Source organism: Benincasa hispida, chromosome 7, assembly GCF_027475165.1.
Source record: "Benincasa hispida cultivar pf3 chromosome 7, pf3_genome.v1.1, whole genome shotgun sequence".
Lineage (NCBI taxonomy): Eukaryota > Viridiplantae > Streptophyta > Magnoliopsida > Cucurbitales > Cucurbitaceae > Benincasa > Benincasa hispida.
The window spans coordinates 45,263,322-45,275,777 of NC_143484.1; the positions used below are offsets into that span (position 1 = coordinate 45,263,322).

The 12,456-nt window shown below is 31.7% G+C and overlaps 1 protein-coding gene and 1 pseudogene across 2 annotated transcripts; one reads left to right on the forward strand and one right to left on the reverse strand.

Annotated features, from left to right (window-relative positions):
• The first annotated feature begins 2,628 nt into the window (after positions 1 to 2,628).
• LOC120081073 (uncharacterized) lies at positions 2,629 to 5,648 on the forward strand (annotated as a pseudogene). The gene is made up of 3 exons (XR_016530487.1): positions 2,629 to 2,675; positions 4,424 to 4,543; positions 4,619 to 5,648. The product of XR_016530487.1 is annotated as an uncharacterized LOC120081073 (transcript).
• Positions 5,649 to 6,307: 659 nt separating this feature from the next.
• On the reverse strand, positions 6,308 to 9,035 carry CRR22 (Pentatricopeptide repeat (PPR) superfamily protein). Its single transcript, XM_039035439.2, has one exon. It carries the CDS (start codon positions 9,033 to 9,035, stop codon positions 6,429 to 6,431), a length of 2,607 nt encoding a protein of 868 aa, XP_038891367.2. The 3' UTR covers positions 6,308 to 6,428.
• Positions 9,036 to 12,456: the final 3,421 nt, after the last annotated feature.

Sequence of the window (12,456 nt, forward strand, 5' to 3'; positions counted from 1 at the left end):
GAATACCATTCCTGGGAATTCGATATATATGTTTCATGTACCTTAAATCATTATGGGATTCTCATATAAATATCATTATCAAGAGATCCATATAAATATATTGTGACTACATCCATAAGATGCATATCCAGACTTTTATACATAGTCAAACCAATTAAATATCTTAATGTAATTACATCCACCACCGAAGAATACGTCTCCTCAAAATCAATACCAGGTCTTTGTGAAAAACCCTATGCAACTAGTATTGCTTTATATCTTGTGACCTCATTATTTTCATTTCTTTTCCTCACAAATACCCATTTGTATCCCATAGGTTTAACGCCTTTTGGTGTTCGGATTATAGGTCCAAAAACCTGACATTTTGAAAGTGAATTTAATTCTGCCTCGATTGTTTCTTTCCACTGAAGCCAATATTTTCTATGTCGACATTCTTCAACAATTTTGATTCAAGATCCTCATTTTCATATATAATACCAAGAGCAACACTATACGCAAAAATGTTGTCAATAATTACATTAGTCTAATTTCATCTTTTTCCTGTCATGACATAGTTGATTGAAATCTCATTATTATCTTTAGGTATTTCACCTTCCTCACTAGTCACCTTAATAATATGAAAATTTAGTGGAAATTTGAAGTGGATTTCTCACCAATGTGTGTGATTTTAAGATCCACCAAATGCCACTATTTATATAGGCAAACTGACAAGTAGGATGTGGTCTTACATGAACACCAAACATGAATAACTACAAACATATAGACAACATGAAGATTGACACATGGCTTTTAAGACATTATGCGATAGACATCTATTTATTTTTTATAATATTTATAATAAATTTATATTTTTTATATTCTTAATTTGCTTTGTTTCATCTTCTCTTTCCTACAATTGATTTCCAACTTGAATTTTTTCCTTTTTTTTATTTATATTTTTTCACTCTCTCATTTTCATCTTCTTCACCAATTTTTGTTGTTGTTTTTTTCATTTCATTTCAACACAATTTGACATCCACCTCATCGTTTCACATTCCCATCTTCATCTTTTCTACTATTTTTCTATCAAATTTTAACACTATTTCACATCTTCATCGTTGTTTGAAGACTCCATATTATTTTTAATTTTGATTTGTTTCATTTGGGTGCTCAACTTATTCAGCCAATCAAACTCTAAATACTTTATTTTATAATACTAGTCAGTCAATGCTTCCATTTAGTCAAATTAAACTATTTTACACAAATCCACCTTCATATATTTAAATCATATTTAAATATTAATTCTCCAATTTCGTTTAATTCTAAAATTAAATGCGTAATTATATCTTATATAATTACTAATTTCCTTAATTCTAATTTGAACGTTTCAAATTAACTTATCACACCACTCTTAAAGCTAATCCATTTACGAGCTAGTAAGGGAACCTTGCAGACCTACAGATCATGGGCTCTAATGATCCGAGATTAATTGGCTGAACTTTTTACATCGAATCAACCCAAATTCGTTAACTAATGGGTCACTCCACTAAAGCCCGTAGTTGCACTCCCCTCTAGATATATTATGTCAACTCGATATAACCATGATTAGTAGGTTAACCCTTCACAGGTTGTTTGTAATAATGACTGGGTCAAATGTCTGTTTTACCCCCGAGATTCCTCTTGTTCTTTAAGTCCCACTGATCTTCTAATGAACAATTGATTGGTGATTCGATCAACAAACCGAGTCCATCTTGGGCCAATGAGAGGGTGGGGCCCCTTGTTCAAGACCTAGAGTCAGCACTTAAGGGAACAACTTTTCTACTATCCTGGGTAGGAGTGAATTCCATCTTGCACCCTATATCCCTAGCTACCTGGTCTTACCCCTGAAATGGAGATTTATTGAGCCGGCGCTATTGAGCCAATCCTCACCTATGCAAATCTAAGGATAATGGTGAATAAACAGGAGTTCATAGTCAACTCAGGATTAAGGTTAAGTTACCTAGGTCATCGTTTTGAAATAGTCAGTCTTAAATAGTAAACAACGTTATAAAGTAAGAGTAACTAATTTCGTGGTCTGATCTTGTACAAACTCATTACACAAGACGCCTCTACTCCTCATGTCATGACATGTACGAATTAGGATCACATCGTCTGTAGAACTTTACAACTTCTTGTAACAACTACAGAGTGGACCACATTCGATAGTGTTACCAGAATAAGACATCCAACCTTATTCATATACTATAGATCATTTTGACTATTTACTTGAACCTGATCCACTTTTATGTCTCCACATAAAGTTTAAGTGCTCATGTAATAGTCACGAGTCTTTTATTTTATTGGATTTCTAAAACGAAATAAGCAATATATATTTTCAATAACTTATTGAATTTTCAGAATAAGTTTTATTGTTTACAAACCATGAGTTTTAGGACATAAAACCCAATACTCTATATATCGAGTGCGATATTTCGATTGTGATGTTTCAATGGAAGAACAAGGTGATCTAGCAAGGCATCAGGATGTTCCTATTCGAGCTAATGTTCAGAATGAATATTTAGCAACCTCATCGATCATTTTATACGTAGTTCCATGATGCCATCTCCCTCAACATTTGAATTCTTTCCAACAATCCTTAGTAGGCTAAGTATGGAAGAAGGACAAACTTCACATGTCTGTCCAAATGTCTATGATCGGTACGTGACATACCAACATCGAGGTGAGAATATACACTTAACAAAAGAGAGCCAATCATCAAGTGTAAGAGGCCATGGTGATCGTGGACACTATGTGACTCAACATGATCGATCTAGGCGTAATGGAGGATTTTATTCTGGTCATGAATAGAGAAAATTGTACTTATAATCAAATTTATTAATCAAATTCAAATAATAAAATGCACTTTCAGTCTATAACTCAAACATCTCCACATCATAAAGAACATTGAATATTATTAATGTAATAGTCAAAAGTTAATATTCATATTTTTACACAAGTTTCTAACAACTCCAAACAAAAACAATGATTTAAAATTAGACGAATTGAATATTATTAAAATTAATATTGGGTATATCAAATTAATCATAGAATTTTTTTTAATCAAAATAACATTATTGTTAAAAAATGAGTAACGTTATTACCACTATAAAAAACGAGACTAACAAGATGGTTGATTTTAGGGTTAAAAGTAATTACAAATCTTATCGTTAATTTTAGGTTAAAAGGATAAAAAAGTTATATTTTAAAAAAATCCAGACATATTGGAAATAATTGGAAAAAAAATCATTTTAAATTCTCAGGAAACGCATTCACATTTTTTTTATTTAATTATTTAAATGCGTCTCTTGGCAATCGGTAAAAAAAAAAATAAAATAATGTTGAATGTGTCTCTTCAAGGAATGCATTCAAATAAAGACTAACAAAATATCCCATTTTTCCTAAATAATTTGAAAACAATCTCTTTTATCAAATTAAATTCTAAAACATCCCCATTTCTCCGATTAATCCTAAGAATAGCAGACTCATATGATTTCTACTAACTCTTGTGATTTCGTCTCTGTCTGCGGTTTAGTGATTCATTTGTACTTTACACGATAATAGATACTTGAATACTTCAATTATCTAATGGATGGTGATCCGACCGGCAGCATTGGAGACCTTTTTCCAACAGAATCATGCACACCCGCCAATGAATAATCGACACCATCGAACCACGAGGTGACAAAAGACAAACCAAATCTTGCTGGAAACTACTGGGAAATTCAACTCTAAATAACAAAGACAAAAGAAATAATAGAATAAATATTATGTGTTGCTTAGGAGCTAGGGGATATCAAACATGTTATACTTGAGAAGTGCATTTCTGTTTTGTTATACTCCCTCAATGTGGTCATAAAAATAGTTCCAAATTGCTTCCTTTATTTGATAGTATAGCTGTGGATATGAGTTGCTCTGAATGAAGGTTGCCATTGGATTGAAACTTTCAACCCATTCAATTTGACTTTTTTTTTCCCTTTCTTTTTCTTCTTTTTCTAGCTTGTGATCCATTTCCATGTTTGTACTAAACAGGGCATGTTAAAATGTGTTAAGGCTCTTTTTTACATAGAAATCTGATCTCAAATGAATACAAATCTACTTCACATTAAAGTAGGGATGTTTGTGAGTTAGAATTGGATTTGTTTGTATAAAGTTTTTAATGTTGTATCTAATTAAATCATTGAACTTTAAAAATATATTTAAATATCTTTTTTATTACAACAATTACGAGGATAAATATTCGAATTTTCGATCTCTTAGGAATGCAAATTAAATACTATTAAGTTAGAGCTCACTTGAATTATCTTAAAAATATTTGAAGTTTCAATTTATGTATGTCTTTTGTTTGTTTGTTTTGTTTTGTTTTGTTTTTTTTTAAATAAGTCTAATAGACATTAAAAATTTGAAGCCTAAAATTGGTGTCGAGGCGACCTTCGATCCTTCAATCGAGTCGAGAGTATCGAACAATCTGAAGCCTAAAATTGAGTTCCTCGAGGAAATTGGGACCGTCAGTTCTTTACTTCCTAAGGTAATTCTATCGAATCCTTCGATTCTGTTTAGGAGCTTAGATTCTCAGTTGAAACCATCATTTTGTTTCATAAAGGAAGTGCATGAATCGGATGAACAAGTAACTGCTGCTATTCGTCGTTCTTCGTGGCTTGAATCGGATGAACAAGGGTATTATGCAATCTAACATTGATGTTTTGATCGCCGAAGGGGCACCTTCTAGGAATATAGCGAAATTGATTGTACTGCAGCCTAGAACTATTATGCAAAAGGTTGATAGAATGGTTTATGCAGTGAAAACAATAAAAAAATTGGGCATTGAAGCAAAGGCTCGCATGTTTGTTCATGCAGTTAAGCAACGCTTTCAATGAATGATTCAACTTGGAAGAAGAAAATAAACGTTTTGAAGAGTTTGGGATGGTCTGAGAAGGAGTTTTTTACAGCATTTAAGAAAGACCCATTTTGTTTAGCTTGTTCAGAGGAGAAAATGAGGGATGTTGCAGATTTCTGTTTCAACACTGCAAAGTTGGATCCAGGAACTGTAATTTCTTGCCCTAAGTTCTTCACGTATGGACTCGACAAGCGGCTTCGGCCCAAAGTTGTTGAGGTTTTGAACATGAAAAATCTTCTTAAGAAAAACAAAAAGATTGCTTGGGTGCTTATACAAGGGGAGAGAAGTTTTGTGGAGAATTATGTTCTTAAGCATTTGGATGAAATCCCAGATCTTATGGACATATACCGGGGCAATGTCGCAGCCGAAACCAGATCTGTTCTATAGGATTTGAAGGTTGTAAGTTAAAAATCTTCTTATAGTCTAAATTTCAGCATCATGATCTTCAAATGGGAGAGCATTTTTGTTGGTATTGAGCCTACTGTTTCAAATGCTTCATGAGCTTTTCAAGATCTCTCTCTTCAAGTGGGAGAGTCCTGTTGTTTTCCCTTCCAATTTGAGGCTGTTAGCTAAATCTTTTGCTATATATTTCTTGGGCTTGTTAAGTCTGTAGCCTGATTCTGGTTCCAATGATCTTGAAATAGGAGGCCTTTAGTTTTTCCCTTCCTAATCCTTTACTCTTTCTTGAACTTTTTTAAGTTTGTAGACTAATTTTGAATCTAACGATTTTGAAATAGGGGAAGCTTTTTTTCCTTCCAACTGTGAGATGAGAGCCATGAGACTCTAGACAATTATTTTTCTAGGTTTTTAGTACGTTTAGGAGGTTTGAACCTTCGAGATGTAATACATGTCAATTTGATCTTAAACATTCAGTTGTTTCGTGAAATTAATCGAGTTGCGTGTACGTTGACCTAAACATTCATTGATATAAAAAATAATAATAATAGAATAATAGCAAGATTAAATATCAACCTTCTTTTGTCCCTTTTTTAAAATTAAAAACGGTACTTGCAGAAAGGTAAGAATGAAATCATTTGGTTAATTTCTTCGAATGAAGATTGACTTTATATTGATACAAAATCAACAACAAAGGAGTGAAAACTTATATCAATTCGTTTACAAAAGCTAAGTTTTAGTTTAAAGATGTATTCGTGACTAAAAAATTTGTGATTCAAACCTCCTAACCTTATTGTACTAAAAAATAAAAATAATTTTATTCTCGATCTTATTGAAAGATAGCCATTTGTCGACTTTGTCTTAGATACTTGATTAGAAGACGAATCCCTTATCATATTATTTGTTTAGTTTCAATTTAATCCAATGGTTTTGTTAATTCTCTTATGATATTATGAGTTGACATCTAAGAAAAAGTAAGAAAATGGTAATACTTGATAGTAACTTAAATATTAAGGAATTGATTGAGTATGAAACAAAAGAATTCTTTTCAAACCTTTTTACCTTTTTGTTGGTATAATTATAAATATAACAAAACTTTGAAGAATTGTAGATTTAGAGATCACCAATAATCTCCACAAGAACAAGTTCCATTCTTGAAATGATGAAATCTTTGCATATCTCTTACTATGATCTCCCTTCCAGTCACAAGTGAGATATACTTGGTTGCATTATGGCAATCTCCACATACTCGTAGGTTCTTTCGGACATGTATTGTAGTACCAGGACTAGTATTTAAAAGACCGAAAGCAATGGCGAGCTTCTCACTATGGCTATTAAGAAGCTGCTCTTGCACGTCATCTTCCACGTCGTGAATGGAGTTAGTGTCGGGCACATAGCCAGCTGCCTTGATTTCATCCCCAAGTTTCTCAAGAAAGGCGTATATTCTCTTGGATTGTGGATGAGTTGTACTTCCTGAATAGAAGGAATGGATCTCATTTTTCAATTCTACCAAGCTGCAACCAGGAGTTTTCTTAAGCCCTTTCTTCTCCATTGTTTTTCTTACTTCAGCTACCTTGCCCCATTTTGAAGCAGAAGCATAAATATTAGCGAGCAATACATGGTAGCCACCCTCATCAGGGTTCAACTCAAACAATTTGTTAGCTACTTTCTCTCCCAATTCAACATTTTTATGAATTTTACAAGCACCCAACATGGCACCATACACAGTAATCCCTGGACTAATAGGCATGTTTTTAATAAAATCCCAGGCTTCTTTGATCCTGCCAGCTCGACCAAGAAGGTCGACCATAGCACCATAGTGATCCATTGAAGGCTCTAATCCATAGTCTTGTTTCATGCTCTTGAAATAACGGAGTCCTTCGTCCACCAGACCTGAGTGACTACAAGCAGAGATGACAGATAAAAATGTAATATCATTTGGCTCAATTGTTCCCTTTTGCATTTTATCAAAGAGATCTAGAGCAACTCTTCCGAGTCCATGTGTTCCATACCCATCTATCATTGCATTCCATGTTATGACATGTCGGTCATCGATCATGTCGAAAAGCTTCCTTGCCATATGAATCGCTCCACATTTTGCATACATGTCGACAAGAGTGGTCGTCACAAAAATATTTTTGTCCAAGCAATATCTAATAACTAGTCCATGAATCCATTTTGCTTGACGAGTAATTGATAATTCTGCAAGCGCAGGTAACACACTTACCATTGTAAATGAATCAGGTTTCATACCTAGAGATTGCATTTCAAAAAAACAATTCAAAGCCTCACTCACTTTTCCATTTTGAGCATAACCCAATATCATTGCATTCCATGAGACTCGTGTTCTTCCATTTAAATTGTTGAAAATGTCAGATGCAATGTCAACTCTCTTACACTTGGAATACATAGAAATCAACGAGTTCATAACAGAGATGTCAGAACCAAGATTTAACTGATCCACAAACTTATGAACAAACTTACCCCTCTCAAGATCACCCAAATCAGCACAGGCATGCAATACTTCCATAATGGTTACATTGGTTGGCTCTATCCCTTCCTCCAACATCTTCTCAAAAACTACAATAGCCATCTCTGATTGACCACTTTGCACATATCCATCCATCATGGAGTTCCATGTCACAATAGTCTTCTGATGCATTCCATCAAAAATCAATCTAGCTGTCTCCACTGACCCACACTTTGAGTACATATCAACCAGAGCAGTTGAAATATTAACAAGCTTTGCAAACCCAGCTCTGATGGCATACCCATGAATAGACTTTCCCACCATTAACGATCCAACATCAGCAGCAGCAGGCAAAACAGTAACCAATGTAATCGAATCAGGCCTTCGGCCTTCATCTTGCATTCTCAAAACCAACTCCAATGCCTTTTTGGCAAACCCATTTTGAGAAAACCCAGCTATAATTGTATTCCAAGACACCAAATCTCTCTCAGGCATTCTGTCGAACATGTTGTATGCATCATCAATCTGCCTGCACTTAGCGTACATATTCACAACACCAGTCATTGCAAACACATTAGCCCCAAACGAATTCGTAATCAGCTGCGCATGAATCTCCTTTCCCCTCTTTAAATCCGCGTTATCGCCACAAACCTTTAACAAATAAGTAAAATTATACACAACAGGCTTAACATCATCGTACCTCATTCGACAAAGGAAAGCAAGAGCAGTCTCCAATGACGAATTCTTCGCATATCCTTTTAACATTGTATGGTAAAGAGCGTCAAGCTTGTCCTCAATCGGCTCGAAAACACGAACGGCCTCGTTGATGCTGCCATACTTGGAGAATAAGCTAACGAGCTTTGTTTGAAAAAGGTGCTCGTTGTAGAGGCCATTTTTGATAACCAGAGGGATGATTTGGTGGAGCTCTTTCATGGAAGTGCAGAGCTCGAGAAGAACAGCGGCTGGGTGCCTGTAGACATGAGAGGGAATGTGGGTTCGTTCTGAAAGAGTGTGAAATGGAAGAGGAGATGAGGAGATGGTAATGGAGCTTGATTTCAATGGAGTTTGATTGTGAGCTTTGGCAACGGCGATGGGTGGAAGAGAGCAGATGGGAACTACTAGCTGCAACCTCATTTCCCACTCTTTCTTGGACTTCCATCGTTTGCATAATTCATCGTTTAATTTGTTATCAACAAATATCTCCAACGTATTTTTGAAAAAAAAAAAAAAAAAATCTCCCAGGTGTTCCAATTGCATAGCCTTAATTTCCACTTGTTTTCACTTCTTTTTTAAACCTCTTTAAGAATTTTGAAAATAACAATTTTATGTTTTTAATATATCTAAATTTTGAATTTTGAATTTTGAACTTAGTTATATTTAAAAAAATTAACTACACTTAGAATACAACATTTTATGTTATAAAATATATTCATTCTTCTAGATTAAAATATGTATTATGTAATCAATTATAAATTATAGATTAAATTATACAAAATATTCCTAAACTTTGTATTTTGTATGAATACCCTTGAACTTTTAAAAGTTTCTAAAATATTCTTAAACTTCCAAAAGAAAAGTTCAAAAATACCTTTACTGTTAATTTTAGATGAAAATTGTCAGAAGTGCTCCTAAGTTGTAAAAAATTTCAAAAATACCTTTAAATTTTTAGAAAACAAAAGGTTAAAAATACTCCTACGGTTAGTATATGAACATAACCCGTTAAAATCCTATTACTTCTCTATTTTCTTTTTTTTTTCTCCTCTCTTTTCTTCAGTACACTCTCACTCTCCTTTTTGTTAATCATTTGACATTGTTTATCTAAAAAATTTAATTGATAAAATTGTCTACTAGTTAAGGTAATATAGACTATAACAAGAAGAAAAAGAATAACTGAAGTACCAATGGATCTTTAGAATTAAATATTTTAATAAGGGTTCATGTTAGCATTCGAGTATGTGTTAATAGTCATATATATATATATATATATATATTGTATTTGGTTAGTTATCATTTTGGTATGTTTTAAGAAAAATCTTGATTTTGGAATCTAGTAGGGTTTTATGGAATTTTATGTTTTAACTTAAAATTTTAGTTTTTATTTTGGCTGATGAAAAAATTGATGTAAGAATTAGACACATGAGAGAAAAATGAGAGTAATTAGATGAAAAAAAATGAGAATATTTATATAATTTGTTTTAAATTTGATTCTTTTCAAACTCAAAAAAACTTCAAACAAATTGATCACTGCGATGTCGGTAGGAGAATGTTTAAACTTTTTCCTTTTGAAATTTTAGAGAAACTATTGCAATGAGATATTAATGATTTAGGTTCATATATTGTTAGTATTGTTAATATATGAACCTAAATCATTATGGGTATTTTAGAGGTACTATTGCAATGAGTATTTTAGAGGTACTACTGCAATGAGTATTTTTTATACTTTTGAAAATTTACGAGTATTTTTGAAACAAAACACCAATGGTTTGCATTCAAAACTAACCGTAAGTGTATTTTTTTAACTCTTTTTTGAAAGTTTATGAATATTTTTGGAACTTTTGAAAGTTTAAGGATATTATTGACATAAAGTAAAAGGGTGTTTATATATATATATATATATATATATGCCTAAATTATATAATACTACAAATAATAATTATACAAAAAATATTAGTTAATTAATTAATAATAATTTATACTCAACATAATGTTTATTAGATGACTATAACTAGTTTTATTGTTTGTAAATATAGTTTTGTACACATTTAAAATAATTATTTAAATTATAATTAAATTTATGAATTTGTTATCAAACATACATTTGAAAATATGAAATACATCTTTTAAACTATAGGTTTCAAATTTTTGTTATAAGATTTTCTATCCAACAGCAATTTAGTCTTGCTCTTTGTTTTTACATTTTAAATTCAGTCCATGGTAATTGTGAATGTTTTTTTTTTTTTATTTTTTATTTTTATTTTTTGTATGACGTACTTAATTTTTAATTCTTGAACATGACATGTTTGTATTTTGAGGTTATATTTACGGTTGTTTTTAAAGGTAGAAAATGAGCTAACTTATTTATAAAATATTTGAAAATATTTCTACCATAAACTACCGGTAAAGATGGAGGAAGAAGATGAAAAACTCCTCTCCTCTCTCCAAAATTTGGATGAAATACTCTATTTATAATGTATTTCAGCCAATAAGAATGGTCAACACACTCAAGGGGGATAAAAATATTTTATGACAGAGTTGGGGTAAATTGCTGCAGACGACTGTTAGTGGTCTCATATGCTCTTATCGACTACGTGGGCTAGCAGTGACACTGATTTCTAGAATATCTTATTATGCATTAGAAATCCAACCATGTTGTAGTGCTAAGTTCCAATGATGTTATAGTTGAAGGAATCAAATTCCTCAACAGAAGCGCGTGAACGCGTGTGTTTTCGAATATTTTGGAAAACGTGAAAAATAGACAAATATATAGAATACAAGGATAAACATGAATTCATATAAGCATACTTTTATAGGGGAAGAAAAGACAAACCCTTGAAGACCATCTTTAATGCTTCCTTCTCCATGTCATGAATACTTCGTACCACGAACATCTCCCTCGAACATCTCTACATGAACTCCAACAGGATACCACTACTGGACCTTCTGTGCTATTTTCCAGAATAAGAATCAAGGATGTGTAGGTTCCTTGATTTTGGTAAGGGAAGTCCATTTGAGAGAGAGAGAGAGATTTTTTTTTTCTATAGATAGGAAGTTGAGTAATTCTTTTTCTTTTAGAAGAAGTCTCTTCCTTTGTGTTTCAACATCACATAACAGTTCTGTGAATCACTTAGGTGAGGGGAGATAACTCCCCTCGACTTCACGTTTAACTCCCTTGCTAACTGCTAGGGAGTTAACATTGATATTTAATTTAATATTAAATTAAATCTATTTAATTTAATATAATATAATTAAATACATATTAATTAATATAAGTTAATTAAATACATATTAATTAATATAAGTTAATTAGATATTATATATTTAATTAATATCACATTTGAATAATATACAAATGTATTTTCTCTTATATACTATAGTTTTAATATGAATTTCATTAACATTAAACTTAACCTATAATTTTGATATGAATCTTATTCATATTAAATTAAACATATAGTTTTAATATGAATCTCATTTATACTAAACTTAACCTATAACTATAATATGAATCTCATTCATATTACTTATTATTTGAATCTCATTCAAATACATTATTCTCTCATATAACTTATAGATTTAATATGAATCTTATCTATATTAATTTTTAACCTTTATATGAATTTGGTTCATATAAATAATATTTGAATTAATCTATAAAGTATTATTTTGAAATTAACTCATAATAAAGTATTTCTCTCTTAATAAAGTATAATTTATTCAAAATTACTTTATATTATAACGTATATATATATATATATTATATTATTAATTGTATCTTATACAATTAATTCCCTAACAAAATAATCGATTCTTATTTTTACACTTAGTGGGCTAGCAAAGGGACCTTATGGACCTACATATTAGAAGTTCCAATGATACGAGATCAATTAATTATCTACATATTAGAAGTTTCAATGATATGAGATCAATTAATTACACTCTTTAATTAATTAATCAACAT